Source organism: Macrosteles quadrilineatus, unplaced genomic scaffold (assembly GCF_028750875.1).
Source record: "Macrosteles quadrilineatus isolate MER2022 unplaced genomic scaffold, UCM_ALF_1.0 Scaffold_7__1_contigs__length_78375512, whole genome shotgun sequence".
In the NCBI taxonomy this organism is placed as follows: domain Eukaryota; kingdom Metazoa; phylum Arthropoda; class Insecta; order Hemiptera; family Cicadellidae; genus Macrosteles; species Macrosteles quadrilineatus.
The window spans coordinates 68,018,410-68,038,877 of NW_026542600.1; the positions used below are offsets into that span (position 1 = coordinate 68,018,410).

The 20,468-nt window shown below is 37.2% G+C and overlaps 1 protein-coding gene across 7 annotated transcripts in view; it reads right to left on the reverse strand.

Annotated features, from left to right (window-relative positions):
• The window catches only part of LOC128998507 (optomotor-blind protein), a 92,802-nt gene that overhangs the window by 40,361 nt on the left and 31,973 nt on the right, over positions 1-20,468 (reverse strand). For 5 of the 7 annotated variants that reach the window (XM_054424678.1, XM_054424675.1, XM_054424673.1 and 2 more), the window contains exons 2-3: positions 17,950-18,063; positions 12,460-12,613 (exon numbers count right to left, since the gene is read on the reverse strand). In XM_054424678.1, the coding sequence (XP_054280653.1) occupies positions 12,460-12,613; positions 17,950-18,063 (268 nt within the window). Of the gene's footprint in view, positions 1-12,459; positions 12,614-17,949; positions 18,064-18,129; positions 18,244-20,468 lie in introns of all 7 variants that reach the window. The other 2 variants (XM_054424676.1, XM_054424672.1) reach the window with 1 other exon arrangement.

The following is a 20,468-nucleotide window of genomic DNA, read 5'->3' on the forward strand; positions in this document are numbered from 1 at the left end:
CACGATTACCCACAAAAGTTTAATGGTCTTTGGTACATATACAATTATTGTTCATTTAACTCAGTACAACCCGCATCGATGAATCTATAATCTAGTTTGAAACAACGTTACATTCTTGAGGTTCCCATAACCATATGTTGTAATTGTTAAAAACTATATAACCAAAACAGTATTCATAATTGGTTATAACGAGTATTAGTGGTCCAATCCGACGGGACGGTGTATCACATCACTGCGACTTTAGTACTCTCGGTGGTTAAAAGAAAGACACGCGTTATCGAGCCGATTACTGAGGTCCGGGTCCAGTTATTTTTACGATCGTATGTCGGGGCCTGTCTATTACACTTGTAGGGGAGGTTGCGGGGGCGGTGCCAACCCAGGCACCACCCTCCACCCCCACGATAAACAGTTTCCTCGCACGAGTTCTGTTCCGCAAATGAAGTCGCAGCCGTGATCGTTTACTTTGTCCCTCATTTTGTAAACAATGTCAGGACGGTATGTGAGGCCTGACTTATTACCCCCCTTTTGTTATCTCCGCCGCCCCCTCTGTCCCCACGCCGGACGGTGTTAACCCCCGGAAATTGTACGATTCCGAGCGCCCCACGATTTTATGCTTTTTTACATGAGTTTGGCGTTATGTGGACTTCCACTTGCGAATGTTGATGCTCACCACACGATGGGTATTTTGTGTTCACCGCGCAGAGAGCAACAATTTCGGTCATTGTCCGGAATTGGCGATTGAGCAAAACCACTAATTTTCCAAATAAAGAGTTTTATTGCGACATATCCTGAGATTAGACGAGTTTCCATACTGTATCGGATTTTTTTTGATTTGCATATGCAAAATTAAGGAACTACCTGCACAACATTTGAGTATGGGATTATTTAAGGTGGAGTCATAAGTAACAGTCAGAGTCGACGATTATAGTGAACTATTTGAGAAAATACTCGAATTCGTTTTCTACCATCTAACCATATCCAAATAAGTAACACTTGTGGACTGTTCTTCTTTTGCCTAACTACAGGCATTTTTCTACAGAAAAAATACGTTTCCTATGAATATGCATACTAATTCTGATAGGAAATGCGGCAAAGTAAAAAATATTATAATAAAAGTTAAAACTGTAGTTTCAATTTAAATGAACCTACTTACATTTACTATTTTGGAATAGGGTTTGCTCATGTATGTTAAATCTACTAGCTATAAGATCTTTACAAATAAAACTTACAGTTATTTAATGTAAACAACACTGTCGTTCTATAAATTCCATGAACATAGTTTTAAAGACTCTTTCATAGTTTGTTTTAAACGTCTGTTTTGACTTATTACTCTGTTGTGCATTATCTTATTTAAACATAATCAGCAACCTTTCACAAAACAAGGTAAGTGTTCCTTGTGCATATTTCAAATGATTAATCATCTGACCAGTTCAGATTACATATCTCTCAGGACGGTCCCGAAGGGCTACCTGGATTTAGACGTTGATGACTCCTCGCCCGACGAGACGACGGTGGCGCCTGAGTCTGTGCCAGACACGATCCAATTTGATAATATATTCATGACTAGACCCGGTCAAATGATTATGTATAATATTTGGGCAACCGTGACAGCTATTACGAGCTACGGCCGGTCTTCCCCCAGCGTGTGTGTTTATGGGGTGACAACTCGCAGACACGACGCGCGATGCGGCTCTTATTGCCGCTCATCCGCTAAAACACGGTTCCGAACTGTTCTTTGGATTAATGATTTTTTCAAGAATAACCGATTCTCCAATCACAGAACTTTTTTAGAATTTTTCTTTCGTTCTGAGGCTTATTGTTCTGAATAATCAAAATTATCGGCTGTCCTTGCCACTTGTTCGCTCCAAAACACAGTTCTATACAAAACACAGTCTAACGGTTTGGAAAGAAATTGTGAAATTTTGTGTTTTTAGGGTCAAAAATGGGAAAACCCATTTTTACCCCATAAAACTCCCCACAAACCCCCGTTTCCACAGTCCGATCATGCTGGTTCGCGAACTCGTTCGAATAAATGTAGGTTTACACGTTTATACAAAATTTCATCAAAATCGGATCATTTTTGCTCGAGTTATCGTGCTAACGGACACATATATATATATATGAATTTGAACGGATGGTGTTTTTGGCCTCTAGGGACCTCAAAACGAAAAAGTAAATCGGTCCCGGGTCGAGGTCTTACCACGAATACTACGGTATTAGCTTATTCTATATGGGAAATTCGCTAAAAGCGCTCGTGGCGTCCCTCTACCCTCCTAGGTATCTCTGTAGGGAAAGGCATTTTTGTAATTTTGCACATATATATTTGAAAGTTTGTTAAAATTCAACCAATAGACCAAACCTATCGAACGCTCGTGTTACTTCCATTGTTATATGAACACTATAAATAAGGGAAATCTGTTGCCTCGCTGCCTTGCTGTTTTAGACGTGCCATATTTGACAATTTGGCTATGCATACACAGCAAATGATCCGTTGGTGCTATGTCCCTTTATGTAGCAAATCAAGTTTCGAATATTATCTTACAGTTGGTATATAAGTTATTAAGTTTAACGAAATCCGACTAGATGTTATAGAGTTTAATGTATGTTACCACTTCAGCTAAAATCAGTAAATTAAACTGTAAATATTATAAATCTGGTCGATTTTCTGTACGCAGAGGGTTTTATATTGTAAGGATAAGGAAAGGAAGACCTAGTCCCGAAGGAACAGAGATATCGAGCCTCGAGGGACGAGGTATTTGCGAATCAACCCAAAGGCGACAGCACCAGGCAAACAAGGCGGGGGAGGCCGGGCTCTTTTTAAACAGTTTTAACCACTCGGGTTTAAGTAGCCGAGGCGGCTCCTCTAATCCAAGCCAAATATTGTGCCGACAAACGGAGGCCGGCGCCCGGGCCAGGCGACATCATACAGCTCACTAGACCGGCTGCTTGGGTCTAGCGTACCTTACCTACCTCTGAAACTTCCCACAGTCTCTATGCTAGAGCTACTGTAAATATAGGCGCATCACGAGTGGAGAGCATTAGCACGTATCTACTAGAATAATCTTTCCGGAAATATATGTTTTGGATAAAAGAAAACCCGAGTTTTAAAACATATTTGGCCTGGACATAAACCGTAGCTACAGGAATAGTATCTCTGAACATGTATAATTTAGGGTTATAAACGCGTATAGATAGGTATGAGCAAGTATCCACAAACTTTTTGCTTTTCCATAGATTTCTAAAAATATCACTCCAAATAATTAGTAGGCCTACGTTTTAGGATGAGGGGAGCGAGCTGGTCTAGTGGTTAGAGCGCAATGCCGCAACCCCTAGGTCTGGCCTGAAGTAACGTGAAAAACAACACCATGCTCGTGCCTAGCGTCCTAGGACAAAATAAATATTTTGGCATGATTCGATTTTAGGAGATGTTTAGTTAGGAAACAGCACATATTCACAAAAACTATTGTTTATGTATAATAAATTCAAAACATGTCTCAGCATATTTTGCAGTATTGGAGATCCTTATTTTGGACGCATCACGTATCCGTTAAAATTGGTTTTCACGGATCCATAGTCAACGCCACTTTGTCACGTTCATCAGAAATGATTGTAATCGTCGTGTGACTTGTTATTTCATTAATCTATGAAAACTCTACAAGACAAAAACTATATCCTCTTAATATAAGAACTTCAAGTATAATATAAAGATTCCTCACATTATGGGGGAAAGTGACCAAGACAAATATTTTAGAGGCTATTTAACGGCCATTTATTGCAGACTACAAGGTCTGCGTCGCCGTGTTGACAGGCTGGGATCACAGCTGGGCCGTCTGATGGTCTAGGGCCGTTATTTACGATTTTCGAAGGTCTACCGCGCCAGGTGAGTGGCGCCCCATGTCTAAAAAGGTTTTTAAGCCCTCGTGAATATTCTTTAATGGTTTGTTTATTTACCAATGACCATTGTAGGACTTTACTACCGATTGCGATTTGTTATAGGTATTTCTAGTTAATATTCCCGGAGGTGTCTTATGACATCAATAACCTATCTTATACATAGACAAGTTGGTTTTAGAACGAAGTAGTGTAAGTAAGTATTAGTTCTTCTATAATATCTTGGGGATATATATTAGTTAATTTTGCGATATACTATTACTTTTAATGGTTTAACGCTACAAGTGATCCTGGACAACTAGGCACCATGGTACTACAGTATAACTGCTAAATTTATTAACTCATTATGCTATCAGTTTCCCCTAACCTAAGGTATCGTCAAGCAGGCTACGATAGGAATTATACTGGACACTGGTTTCACTACCTTTTCCCCAGCGTTTATTAATTTTATGATTTGCAACGTAATTGGTGGTCCAACAGTCCCAAGACTCGTCCCAGCATAGCCAAACATCCAGTTATTATCTATAATCGTGCATAATGGATGACCCGGTTAGTGTACACACTGTTTGGCATATGATCCACAACTTACTTAGGCAAGCCTCGGGCTAAGTTACGAGCTTTCCTATTTATCCTCCTTCATTTACATGTAATTATCACATAAATACGACAAGTTTCGACACACCGACATTAAGTCAAGAGGACCCTAATCCAGTTAACGGAAACTATAAACAATTCGATGTTTATGAATCAGAAGACCTGTTAAGTGATTAACAACTTCGAGTTGATTAAACTATTGAAAGTGGTATTGGTTGCATCATGTAAGCATTTTATGCAGCGGTGCCGGTTTTCTCGTTGCTGATTCATGCAATCCAAAGTTTAAGGTAAACGTAAGCTTCGTGCAGTAATCTTGATGTTTTTAAACCACGACAAAAATGTTTACAAACAGTTCATTTTCTGTTGTTTTGTTTTAAGTATACCGTATCCAATTTAATTCATACGCAAATTTCTAGTGAATTATAAATGCCAAATAAGTTTGTAAGTTTACCAAATTGCACAAGATGTGACAAAGACGAGTGGCATGTAGTGACAAGTGGTGTGTGGAGGCTGGAGACGCCAGGCGTGGGAAGGGTTGCCAAGGGTAGGCTATGTGCGGCCAAGCGTCCAAGCCTTGTTTTACGGGGTACAGACCCCATTGTGCCGCTGCCGACACTGTTTGCAATGTTTTTGCCCGGGTTATCTCCCTGTGCCTCAAAGGTGCCGACCGATCGCCTACTATCGTGGCGTCCTTGCGTCCTACCCTCCTAGGCCACCCGCTCTTTTTGTTTCGACGTCATTAAAATCCGCTAACTAAAAAATACCGAGATGCCGATACATCCGAACCGTTTGTGACCGAATATTGTCGTCCGATAACATCTGACTCGACCGGTCTTCATTTCGATTCCGAAATTCGGCGCCTTACCGCTTCGAAAAAACCGCAGCTCCGCAGGCCGATTTGTTCCGAGGACCGGGTGATTTGTGGCGCGACGACAGGAGGAGGTCCGTAGGCCGAGGCCTCCGATTTGTAATTAATTAGTCTTGTCTGTGATACACGTGTTGACGAGGGAACCCTGTGTATACCGTCGTGAGACGCTTGGAAAATTAATTAATACCCTCGATCCTACTTTTTTACGAATACGACATTATTAACTCAAACTTCCACACGGAATGCAAATGGAAACTCTCCTCCTGAGGAAATGCAAAGGTGCTGTGTGCGACAATCTTACTGAAGACGCGAGGGTGAGTTATTTCACCGAGGAACCACCCCTTTGTTCAGTAAATGTTGAGGGAGTTTCCGTCTCAACCCAAACTCATCAACGATTCACGGGGAATTGTCTGAATTTGCGGGGTAAACGCCGTCGTTAATCATGAGGCTTCGGTCAAGAAATACGCCAGAGATTACACGCGTTATCATGTATTCTCACGCATCCACCGCGCCGTCTCCCCAGCCCTAAGATACGGTCGATATCAAGGAGAGCTCCATGAAGACTCCTACACAAGTCGTCTTAACACATTTTAGTGTTAATTGCATCTTGTCAAAGGTGTTGAGTACATTTCCTTACCACCGTCATTTTAAAATATTCTTTCATCAAATATACCTACTAGTTATACGAACACCACATTTATAGGTTTATATAAGCGACAAAAATATATCCATCCTAAAGAGGAAAATGAATAAACGATTTTCTTGGCATCACTTTCCTGTCATAGAAATATTCACTGAATTCACAGATACAACTCTGCTTCAAATTTACCTTCGAAAGCTTTGTAATGTCAATGAAATCCTGTGGGACAAAGAGCTCTGGCAATCTCCAAATGAAGAGGGAACACGCAAAGAGAAAATGCGAAAGCGAATTATAAAAACAACAAACGAAATAAGACGGTTGGACCGAAGACATAGCAAAGTGGGAAGCCGGTTCCACGACAAGGGTTTAGAGGTGTCCCTTGACGATGAATAAAATGGTCAACTGCAGTCCAAGGCCTGGTCCTCTGGTTGATTTCCCCGAGGACTGGCGTGTAAGTCCGGAACCTCACGCTCACTACTACTAGCGCACCACATCCCTAGCCCTAGCCCATGCATCTTATATGCCGCTCTGCAGTAGCTAGCCCTCGTACATTATGTAAACTGCACCAATAACTACAACCAACCATAGACGTGCAACATCACTTACAGATAACCACATCTACCATACTCGACTTTGCAGAGCAACAACTAAAGAATTAGATCGTAATTTCTACATTGTGCAATTAGGACTATTTACCTCGAATATTGCTTTGATCGAACAAACATTTTGATTGTCCGTAATCAGTTTTCAACTTTTAAACGTTCCTCAAAAATATATCTGACCTCAAAAAACTGGTATCAGTGATACACAAATTGTAGAATCGTATGATGCATAGAAAACCCTTACTCCAAAATGTAAAAAAATAAAAATATAATAAAATGTAATTAAAAATTTAATATATTTAATTAATTGTTAGTTTTAGTTGTTATTTAACCACTTTCACATTATTTGTAGTTAACAAATCTCGTGTAAATGCACTTAATTTATATAGCTTGCAAACCAATTCCGAATTGTAACCCTTTGCTAAATTGTAATAGCCATCCCCGGCAGTTGGAGATGAAACAGTTTAACTGCCTACTTTGTTAGTACGGTTTAGTACCGCACGCTTTATTTACACAAAAACAAAATATAAGCGGAGAATTTATGAAAGATATAAAAATGGGCAAAGGTCCCCTCCCCCCTCCTTGTTGGCGCCACCGACGACGCGCCGCGATATACGGCAACCACCACAAAAAAGGAATTTCATTAAATCTGTATTCTTTCAATAAGATATCGCGCCGGTTTATGGAGAAACTGGTTTGTCGGAGAAGTCATGGCGGGCGGCTTCGTTTGGCTTACGGGGTGTCGACGGATCATGAGCTGAGTCTGGGGTCACAAGAAGAATTTCACTTAGTACACAAGTGAGTTTGCGTGAGTGTTCACAAGTCAGTGGGTCTACAAACCGACGTGTGTGATCGACAGAAACGTTTACCACTGCAGTTACAAATATTCGCAAATAGCTGCGTATTAGTGGCTATATGGGTTGTGAAGTCATTATAGTGTTTGCCTTAAAATCAGGAGGTTGCCGGTTCAACCCTAAAGAGTAGCTTTTTGAGTGTTCGAAACTGGATTTTGCTGCTCTTGGTCATGGGACAAACATCCTGGCCAAAACGTTTGTATTGGTTCAGTAACAAAGATGTCATTTGATCAACTTAACACTTATGTTTAATTAATCGTTGCCATGAAAAAAGCACCCTGGTCTTTCGACGTTGTAGTAATCTAACCTAGTCAAATGGTATATTTTGGGTTGCGAACTGGTCTAGTGGGACTTAGGTCCTGAGATCCCGGGTTCGAACCCCGCCAAATCACCAGTGATTTCATCTAAATTAAAATGTCGCAAGCCTTAGCTCTACCCTGAATTAATGTGAAAAACGATCCCGGGCTTGAGGCCAGCGCCCTAGGACAACAAATTGTATATTTTAAATCGAAACTGTTAGACTCCCAGCACCATATTAAAGACGGTGACACACTATCGATCTTTTCCCCGAACAAGACCCCGAACCGAGCAGGGAGAAGGGAGAAGGGAGGTCGAAGGGAGCATATTCGATAGTGTGTCACGGGTCCATACACCGATCCAGACGGCGAACCAGACATCAGGTCGAGCAGGGAGACGAGCGCTCTGGAGGCGGTTTTTTGGCGAAAGATCAAAGAAAAGATCGGTCCGATGTACGGTCCGATGTACGATAGTGTGTCACGGTACATTTTTGCCCCGTACATCGTCGCGAGCGCCGCACCGAGCGGCCGCCTGCGCTAGCATTGATAGTTCTGATTTAATATGGCAATTAAACTCTTTAATTGGTAAAATAAATAAATGTTGGGTAATATGTTGCCGTTAGATATTATAATCATTTTATATGTAATGTTTGTGGTTTGTTTGGTCAAGGTTGAAAGTGTAGAAACCGTTAAATCAATTATATCAATAATATTAAGGTTGAATTAAGTAATTGATGTTGACTTAAATTCTTTAAAAAATAATATAAACATTAATATTATTAAAGGCAATGCACCCCCTCCCTCTTCCACGGCACTGCCTCCACGCTCTCACTCGCACACACTCTCTATCTCTCTCCAAACTTCCTTTTGCCGCGCTCGGTAGAATTCGTCTGGTCTTGGTCATGTTCGGGGAAATGTTCGGAGTAAAATTTTGCTGATATTTATCTCCCTTCTCCCTTCTCCCTGCTCGGTTCGGGGTCTTGATCGGGGAAAAGATCGATAGTGTGTCACCGCCTTTAGTCTCCATGATCTAACCAACTCACGCTTCTATACACGACTCACGCCTCAGAACAAGTGATTACAAGTTTATGTACAAGACTACAAGCGTGTTTACACATGGCCAGTATTGCATTGTTCATAACAAACGAGCTGATACTAACGATCTGCATACGTTCATATACACCAATATTGTGAGCTACTTTGATGGCGTGTTGGGCCCTAGTTGGCACATCAGACGATCGATGCATCGAGCGACAACGTGTAAAAATGTGTGTTCTGTGCATGAAAGAAACCATGTTGGCGTGTGGACACCGACACGTCGCGTCGGTCGATAGCGATACGCCACGCTAGAACATCGGCACTTAGCACTTAGTGACGCTCTGGCGCTTAGCGTGCGTCGCTTACAAGTACTTTACATCGGGTGTGAATGTTTTAACAACACTGAGACGGTAAAATCGCAACTGAACAGGTAAACTTACGTGCGGCAACTATTATGTCACATACAACTAACTATCGAAGGTTAAAAATTCATAAAAACAATTATTTACGCAGTGGGAACTATACGAGTGGCTCATTATACCATTTTCAATATTTTAATAGCTACAATTGGTTTGTATAAATCGGATTCCTACTATAGTATCAAAAAGTCAATACCAGAATACCAACAGAAAAATTTGGTTGATTGAGATATTTAATGCATAATATGTGCAATTTGTGAAAGACAACTAGCTGATTGATTGAAAAATACATTACGAAAACCATAGATAGGACTCGGACAACGGCATTTTTTTAAATCGTAAACTATTAATTCATCTTGAAAAATTGTTTAAAGTTAACTAAGAGTTACCAACGTAAACAATTAAACATTACTCAAAAAATTCCCATTTTGAAGTTAATTTAAATTCTATGTCACAAATAGTTTAAATCTAAGAACATACTTGAGAATTTCATTTTGTTGACTACAGACTTTGGCTTCGTACCTGTCGATCGACACTCGCCGATATCAATAAAGACTGTGTCCGCACGAACGGTTGCCGGCATTTCACCAGTCAAACGCCCGTGAGGAGTGTTTGATCTTTCATAGACACACGACAAATATTGGACTTTCCTGCTTCAACATTTCCAAAATACTCCCATCTGCCTCCCCTTGCGAGTAAAAGGGAAGAAACAAACACAGTGTCGAGATGATTGTGTTGCCACACTGTATAAAGATTAGGGCGACCCAAGAGATGTTAAAGGGATATTTCCATAGCATATCTTATAAAGTCAAAATATACTATGGTAAATACAGATTATTTCAATTATTCAACTAATGAACACCAAAATTATCTGTATTCCTAATCTTATCTCTGTAGTCCAAGTTAAGTTATTATAGAATGCACATAAGTGTTTAAGGTGTATAACGAATATACCAGCTAAACCATAATGAAAAAATTAAATGGCGAAAGAAAACGCTATCCCGAAAGTTTATGTGGTTCAAATGGGTTTTATGTATATTTTTTTTATGATTATTGAGTAGGATATTTATTGCATTTACTTCAGTTGCAACACGATATAATTTGAACTGAGTAACTAAAAACCTACTATGTGTCGGACACACGTTTAGTAATAATGTTAGTCAGAAATTACACAACAACCCTATTTGCTTTCTGCGATCCAGGAAAACGGTGGTGACATAAAGCGTCAGCAATAAACATAATAAAACGCGGGAAAGAAAGATGCTAATAAAGTGGAGGAAGGCTGTTAGAACAGTAATTTGGCGCGAATGGGTCCATCAAACCGAGGCGACTACGGTTGTTGGTGGTTATGGCTAGTGTAAACACTCGAATCTGTAATTTGACTAATTTTATTCAAAAAAATTTAAAAAATTAAAAACGTTCAGTTAAATGTCGATTGTAACCTAAAAGTATATTTTTACGTGGTCTTGCTGGTCATATTTTGCCGTTTTATCATGACTCAATATTGTAAGGAAATATTATTTTCAATGGAATAATATGTAAAAATACCGAAATATAAATTTATACACCGAGTAATTCACAGATTTTTTCGTATTTTTGAATGTTTAATACTACAAAAGCCAATCTTATTCCTGCGGTGACCACCGGCATGTTCAGGAGACTTTACCGTAATCTAACTGCCTTAAGACACCCCAGTTCTATGGTGACGAGCAATTGGGATTTTTCATCGAAAACTATCCAAAACTTCCATACAGTAGATAAACCTTCATCCCACCCCAATAATATATCACAGAGCTGTTTAGTACTGAAGGCACCAGTAAAACTTCGAATTGTTAACAGTTGGTTTCGATTCACCAATCCTGTAGATGCAACGAAATGCCAAAACACCTTTCACCAACCATAACATTTCAGAGTTCAGAAATACGCGCTACGCGGCACTAGTGCTCGTGCGGTGTTTATTGTTGCCACACTTTCATTCCAGTTGAATCTTTGCTATTCGGAAGTTATGTTACGAAGAGACTGCTTGAATGTGTTCTCACATAATGCTTTATTTCGGGAATAAAATAAGTTAGCTGAAACATACTGTGTTGGTGTGTTGGGCAAATGTAGGGTCATAGAGGCAGCCAACCTCCCTTTATTAAAAAAAAATGATACATCCAAAGAAAGTAATCCCGCAAATGAAGTATTTATAGGTTAACCATATTATTTCTATTAAAGTATAACAGTAACTTTGGTTACAAAACACTAAAATATAGGTGAAAATGCACGCACAAATTGTAAAGCTAGAATATGAGACGAATTATTGCTTATGCCTGAAATGCCTAAATATAAATCAAAGTTATTTTCTAAATTACTTTCACAAACCCAATCAGCCAATGGACAGATAGACAGATTTACAGTAACAATTTTTGGCCAGTGTTTGGTCAAGTTACTTTATATCCCAATCCAAAGAGCTACAAACGAGGTACAAGGGTCCCGATTGATACAAGCTGGTGCGAATTCTAATTCTCGCTGCGCTGGCCATAGCTCCAATTATACGTAAACAAATATTGAATCTGGCCGCTGTTCTTGTAGCAGTCGCCCCCCCCCCCTCCATCACAACCAGGAGAGGGGTTGCGTAAAATACTGCCGGATGTAATTGATTTGACCAACATTAATTATTGTTGCTTTGAAATTATTCTTGAATTTAATATACGAATATATTTGTCACACAGCTCGAAATTGTCATATTTAATTTAGTCAAAATTCTATATTGGTTAGTAAAAGGTTTAATATCAATCCATAATCTAGATAGTAGTGTCAAAATTTGTTTATCTTTGACTGTCTGATGAAATATACAAAACATGTCTTTATGTTCCTTAAAATTGTAAAATGTTTAACCTACTTATTCAATAAGTGTCAGGTTTTTTAATTTGAAATAGTTTTATTTCAAAATATATTTGTAAATGATATACTGTGTTATTTCGATAACCACTCTGTGTTATTTTTATAATCACACTGTTATTGTATTTTAACTGTGTTTAAGTTGCATAACAACTTACTAGACCCAGTTATACTTTCGCGCATTCAGAAAGTTGCATGATATACTACCTAAAGTCAGAGTAGATTCAGAAACTTGGCATCCGGTATCCTATCTAAAGCACATAATCGGATGAGACAGTCGACAGGACAACTTGGTCCTAACTTGCAAGTTAAGGAAGTGGCGAGAGTACACACTTCCGCTAATACTAATGTAACGAGTGTATTCAACAACTTACGAAGCCGTGCTTGTCGGATATATTGTTGGTGAGCTTGAGCTTGTGGAAGGAGACGACCTTCTGCATCCACTGTTCCCCTGTGCTCGGCGAGTCAGGGTGAATGTACATCCTCTTGGGCATTTCAGGATCTGCTTTCCCCGCTACCATCCACCTACTGGGAACACAAATCAAGGTCAAAACACTCGGAATGGGTAAAGGAAGAGAAACTTTTAAGGGCATCCAGGACCTAAAGAGATTATCTTTTTAAGCCATCCAGAACTTACCAGATTTTCTTGGCATCCTCTAATCTATTTATGGATGTAATTTATCTTATTATTAACTACGTTGAATAGTATTGAACTTTTTCAAATAAAAACCATTAGATTCTCGTTTTTGAAACTCCTAGTGAACAGTTTTAACAATTATTTTTACATAATTTGAATAATTGCGATAATTCCATAATTGTGATTCCAGTTAAAAAAAAACCTTGTATAGATAACATAACATAGTTAAAGACTATTTATTCACTAACACCACCACCATATCAAGTACATATTTTATACACGTAAACAAACTCAATGAGGGAGTTGGCATTAAACAAACATAACTAATACATTTTGGCAGAGATGTGCGCGTACATATTTGTTACAGTGTACAATCGCGAAAAAACAAAAGTAATCATAAATGGAAGCTTACAAATTAAATTTATGAACCCTTCAAAACTAACCTCGGTAATGGAAACTACATCTAGTTTCCAGAGTAAAATAAAACCAAAAGAGCGCAATAACGAAAAGGAAGTAATTGTGAGGGGTTGAGAAAATCCCTGTACCGTGAAGCTTGGGAACTATTTTGAAGGGCCAATAGTGCAGGTAGCAGGACGCCAAGTCTTTCCTCTGACCAAAGAGAAACTCCCACTTGGCGTAGACTCACAGACATACATGTAAGTCTCGATTGTTCCCCACTGTCCGTTTACAGTCAAGTGGAGGTACGAGAAAAGGTCAATGGTTGTATTGTCTGTGGAAGCTTATTTTACCATAAACTGAAAATGTTCAACGTCCGGTTTATTTTACATAACTTTTATGCCGATTTTTTTATTGACTAACTCTTTTGTCCCCTATTGCAAGATTACGTTTGATGGAAATATGACAATCGACATGTAAGTATAGAACTGTTTGTATCAATTATGGATTTATTTGAACACGTTTTAGGCAAAACTAAGAGATGGACAACATAATGGCTGATCCTCGCTTGTTTCCAACCTTTATACAGTGGGGTTTCCTTACAGTCCCAGTGGCAAAAATGTTAAATATTTTTTGACTACCTTTTTGTAACATTTTTTGTTCTTGTAGAGGTTCTTATTCTATTATCAGATATATTTTGCTACGATGCCACACTAAAATGTTTTTAATAGTCTTCTAGAAAAAAGACAACTAAAAAACCCATACCAAAACTGGTATATCTACCATAAAAAACCATACTATAATAACCATACATGGCAATCTTTTTATGTTAAATTTGAATTTAACAAACTATTCTGATTTTTAAATAATCCCTACTGTTTGTCCATTTTGATTGTGTCTTCTTTGATCAAAAATTAACTAAATTCAAACTCTTTTATAAAAGTTATTTTTGTTTTCCCAAACTGCACAACATTTGTCGGTTGTTTAAAGTCATGAAGTTGCGATATTGATATACAGATCGAAGACTACTTCTTTCATTTAAAATTCCGGTGCAAGTAATTATCAATATTTTACCAAACCAAGTTTTAATCTGTTACATTTAATTGTTTTTAATTTTGAAATTATTAAATGAAATTTGTATACACTTTTCATACTTTACTCACAAAACAGATTTACACAAATAACAGTTAAAATATTAAATATTCAAACACACCGGAGACAAAGTTTAGGGAAGCGGAGTAAGTTATTTCTACTGGCACTAAACAGCTGACAAGCAGTTCAATTTGATAAACACGCTGGATGTGTTTAATGAGGACTAACTATAAAATCCTTAACGATTTCCTTAATCAAAAATGCCGGGCCTGGTTGGGCATCGCTCGTCGTCCCATGACCAATTTAGGAGGGTCCAGTTTCACCGGGTATATTATTGGACAATTATATAATTAAAGGGGTGGTTTGAGGGGGGACAGAGCTTGGTGGTCAAAGCATGCTTGTGGCGTCCCCACCGCCACCCGGCATTTCTGGATATTCTTGAATAAATATTGTATTTCCTGATTATTTCCTAGATTTCCGATTATTTCGCGTTAATATTTTTGGTGATAATGAGTTTACCTTCAAATGGTAAGTTCAACGGAAAACAAGGTAAGGATTAATTTTTATAGGTTTAGGAATTTGTTTGATTACGTTCTAAAATATACTACAGTATGAAGAATATTTGAATGTACATACTATTTGACATAAGTACCGTACAGATAAAAAGAGTTCATAAGTTTGTTCAGTCATCAATTTATTATTAATTGTCTTGTAGCACTCAAGAGTGGACCAATTTGAAAAATAAGTATATACTAGACATCCTATGAAAACGAAACATTTATTAAAATGTTACGATAGAAGCTAAAAAATATGAAGTAGTGGATATATTCGTATATATTTCCAAAAACATTATGGAGGATAAATAATCTTCCGATTCACTGTGTTTTTATACCGATCCACGGTAACTGCAAACCTTCTTATTTCTTCGTTTAGAGCTTGTGAAATTTATCTAATCATAATAAAATACTTTTACAACCAACAATTAACTTCAGAAGCTTTGAAATCGCTTAACAGGTATTTTGCCAATCAAATAAACTACATATAAAATTGGTATTTAAAATTTGTAAAACTCATAAAACCATTAGTTTCGAAAAGACGTCAACAATTTTACATTGTATGGCTTTTTAGACTTAGAAATTTATCCATCTGTAATAAAATAGTACCTTTTAGAACTTAAAATTAACTTTTTAGCTCTAAAGCCGTTTAGCACATGCTTAGCAAATTGCTTTATAAAAGTTTTGAATTTTGAACACTCGAAACTTATTGTGCTCAAGGACTAAAATTGCAGACATCGTGTCCCCTGTATTTTGAGCTTTGTGTGTTTTTTAACCAACAGTTTGTGTCAAAAGGTGTAATCACGAGGTTTGGGTTGAGGTTGAAGTAGTTTCGGTTGACCGCAGTCAGAAAAAACTCACATTATGGGATGAGATCAGGGATCTTCGTCGTGGTGCGGAAAATACTGTACATCAAAAGTAGTTAACAGGATTGGATAGCTGAGGTTTATACAATATGAAAAAATCCTCCACAAATATATAAATATATACATGAGGTCGTTAAAAGATTTAATAAATTGCTTCATACACAAAGCCTAATTAGCTGTCAAAAGAGGGAATCGAAGACTAAGTAGAAACAATAATCAGGAGTCCAGAATTAAAAACTGCATCACATTATCAGTCTGTATGTAGGTCATAAACCATTGTTTAATTGTGACTGGAATATTTCTGAGTAACTGTATTTCCTCTAAGCATTTACAGGTATATTTTATCAATTTTAGAATATAATGACAAAAGGCAGTTTGTATTTTAAAGGATATGTTATTATTTGTTTACAATTTTTGTATGGCCTGTCACTTGGTTTCCATTTATAAAAGGTCCGTTTACCTGGATAATCATAGGAAAATTGTATCTCTTTTAGGATTAATATGACAATATGAAATTTAAATTTTGAAGGGAAATAAGTAGTGTGACATAATAATTTAACTTTGTAAAAATAATTTTGTATGGCACTTGTTTTGTATCTATGAAACATCCATTTGACTGGATGATTGTATAATTGTATATTACTGTCAGTTACTGGCTTATGATGTTTATACCTAAGAAACTAACTCGATAAAGTAATAGACCACAAAGTGGGGCCGCCATCTTAACGAAAAACGCACAATAATGATATCATGTTAAACACAGCTACTAGTGACAGTTGTACCCTTATGGTCTTGCAACATAATGATATTTAATGATGGGTAAAACAGTGTACTTATTGTGTAAAGCTAGTTTTTGCACATACGGGCCTCCCTGACTGGACCTGTTTTATTTATAATTGTATTTCTTGCACTAGTCGTCAACGAGTTAATCTATCCGTCTACATCGCGGCCAGGTTGTACACTTTCCTAGAAAAGTAATTTTCCTTTTCGTTACGTATCGAATGTTGAATAAGATATGCTGAATCACAGTGTTTGGACAAAGTATTAGAAGAAAATATTAGTTTAAACTTTGCGAAAAGTTTGAATGTTTACAATATTGTGTCTGAAGTTGCTAATTCTAGGATTCAGAAAATCTACTGATATGCTTCGTGAATATGAAGTATGGCAAGGGAAAAGAAAACAAACATTTTCTTCGTACTTTTAAGAAGCTAGTTTTCACACACCTTTTTTCCATAAAACAGCAACTGCAAAGGATCATCAAAAGGAAGGTAACAGGCATTGATATTTAATATATTTCAAACGTATATTTCCAGAAAATAAGGTAAAAAACGTGTAGACTTTTATAGTTCAGTTGGTTAGTTCAACAGATTATAATGTGAGCGAATTATTAATAATTAGTTTAATTATGCCCGTGCTTCAAGTTATTTTATAATTTTTATGGTTAAAATGATAATTAGTCCTTTTACAACAAATACTAAAGATGTTAATATTATAGTAAGTTAGTTAACTTTTACTTAAATAAACATTTCTAGTGTTGTACCAAGTCTTATAAAGTAGGATTGTTCCGTAGTGTCAAGCGTTGGACACTAGATATAAAACCCTAGACAGTTTACGTTACTTCTATGATTTTAAAGTCTGATAAAACCCTTTTGTATTTAAGGGATCAAATACATTTACACGTATTTTTCATATACAATACACAAAAGAGGAATTAGATTGAACAACAATACTTTTGTACACCAATTTATAAGCTACAGAGGTTTTGATTTAATTGATATTTGATTAAACCTAATATTGTAGATTACTCTTTAGAATATCTATCCAGTGGTTTATATAACTGTATTAAACAAAAATGATCTTTTATCTATAAGTATAGTGTGATGTCAGTATAAATAAAGCATAACTTCGTTGTTAATAAGTAACAATGTTTTGTAAAGTAAAACCTACCCTGTAACATACGTGTAACTATACAAATTCAAACGTCAGTATTACATTAAAGTTACGTAAATGTACATAACGTAAACTGTGAATACCTTTCAAATATTCACAGCTATCCACAGAACTCAGCTTCTTACTAAATCCGTATAAAATTCCAGGAGTATACATATAACCCCTTTACAAAATTGTGTACAATCTCGAAGAACAGATGTAGGGGACCGACTCTCCTTCAGCAGGTACGGCCATACAAACAAATACACTAGCACTACATAACTTTGTACCAACTACAAAAGCATGCAGGGACCTGGGTAGGCAGGGACAGTCCAAAAAGGCCAAATGGGCATGCTACATGCGCTGAATGAAACTACATGTCGTATCTACCTGTTGTGGAATTTATATCGACAGTCGTCTGCAGCCACGATGTCCATAAGGAGGATGTATTTGGCCTTTTTGTCTAGCCCCATAACTCGGACTTTGTAGGCGGGGAACATGCGCCTAAAAGAACAAAACAAAGAAATAACGAAACTAAAATGAGGTGAGACTACGTGCTTCTAACACTACCTGTTATGAAATTTGTATCTGTAGTCATCGGACGCTACTATGTCCAACAGCAGAATGTATTTCGCTTTAGTGTCCAAGCCAGAGACTCTGAACTTCATCTGGGGAAACATTTGCCTGTGGAACACACAACAATTGTTACCCTTACAAGATTCTTACAGGCTAAGACTATGCTACTGTTTTGCTAAATCAGAACAAAAATAGCATACGTAGTCCACCAGATCGACTACCCGGTTTGATTCAGGAAGCATTTCTATATCTATATCTATGTTATCTTAACTGTAAATATGCTATTTTGTAAATACCATAGCCTTGCCCTCGCTCTCAAATATTGAAAAAACGTGGATTTAAATTCTGTTCATTAGTAAATGTCGAGAAACTACTTCTGTATATGTGGAATAGACAAAAACCTATTTTCACACAAATCGTAACATAGAATCAGGTCATCGCCAAACTAATCCATTTATAGTCCATTTTTCCCACTGATGTTGCTGCATAACATCACAAGTTATCGTGATGACACTTCTCTGTTCACAACACGTTCGTCTACTCGATGTCTCACAATCTCAGCTGTATCAGAGGCCAAAGTGTTATCACTCGGTTGTTTTTAGACAACCATAAATTGCATCGATGAAAAGGTCACCAAGGTTCATTAGGATAGTCTGAGCTTTTAATATGACTCAATCGACGCCAAGTTTCAATATTTTAGTGCTCTTCCAAGTAATTCGTAGGCGTAAGAGTAAACCTTTACCTAAATAACTTATAATTCACTTTTTTATATCATAGACGTTATTGTTTCATAAAACGCTGGTGATAATGTAATTAAATATATTTAATATCTTTGCATTGGGGCAATTACCTAAACTAAAGATTGCTGCGATTTTCAATAGTTACAACCATGATGTTCGATCTAGTAAAATTTTAAATTAAATTTACAAATGTACTATCCAATTATGATGGATTACTGTTATACTTTGAGAACCTTCACCATCCCCTTAAATGTCTTATGTGAACACCTTGAATTGTTTTGAAACTGATTCATCTAGTAGCTGAACAAAAAATATATACCCCTAAGTTTTACTCAAGTAATTGGTCCTCATATTTTGACACGCAGATAATTATATTAACTTTACTATCTCGTTGCCTTTTAGTCGTCATTGTTATTCCACAAGTTTCACCCTCCACCCTCCAAGAAAGTTTAACCCTTCCTGGCGGCACGGCGCTAAACCAACCCCCATCGCACCTGCCAGATACATTCTTTAATACAACACTCGTATGTAGGCCTTGTGCAAAACCTTATTGAAAGATTGAAAAATGGCCGTATGCCACAAAAAGGCATGACGTCACAGGCCCCCTCTCCCATAGGGGAAACAGCTGCTGGACGCCATCTTTAATGGCACAATAGGAGGTGGCTTCCCCTACAGGGCGACCCTAGACCTGCCAGAACAGCCCTGTACTGTGTAGTGTGTACTGCAACGCACAATGCGCTGCGCTGTACATCAGGACAAGCCTGTACACATTATGTACAAATGTACGTAATGTGTGGTCGGATTGTATCTGGAAATTGCGTTAAAATCGTGATATTATGTACTAAAATTCTTTCTTTAATTTGAATGTATTCATTACTGTTGTGTAAAGTCTCATTTACCTAATGCACACAGTTCTTAGACTACAAACTTTGAAACTATCTTTTATAGCCCTATTGACTCCTTTTGTTACAAAAAATTCTAATGTTTCCCAACAAAATACTACTAGATAGTTCGTTACTAGCTCAACATCCAAGTTTACAACACAACAAAACACGCGTTATTAAGTGACGTACAGTATTGAATGCTTTTACAATGTTACTCTTGCAACGAAACTAGGCAGTGTGGAATTTCTTGGTCACAAATTTACACGACAGCCTTTATCCGTCATAAAAAATTTTGTGCTGCTCTTGATTCTAAAACTATTTGTAGATGTCAGTTTTTAATTTTAACAAGTGAGTCTAAAAGATATTCTGTAAACACTTTGATGAATAAGCTTTTGGCATGACGAATGTATATGTAGGTAAAGTAATTCACATAAAATAAACAAATTCACGTAAATCTCTTATTTAATCATTGAAGTTTTATTTTATAAATGAAAAAGCTTAAACACGTAGATTCGTTTTATCATTTTAGTTGTCGATCGACCCATTTAAACTAGTTGACCTTAAACTTTTACTCAGGCCTTTTGTAGTTAAATATTATCACTGATAATTCCTAATTTATATTTAAACATATCTGTCTAACTAAAATAAACGAGCTGTGAAAAATTTGCTGACAAAGCAGAATTTAAACCGTAAATAAGATACAAACTTG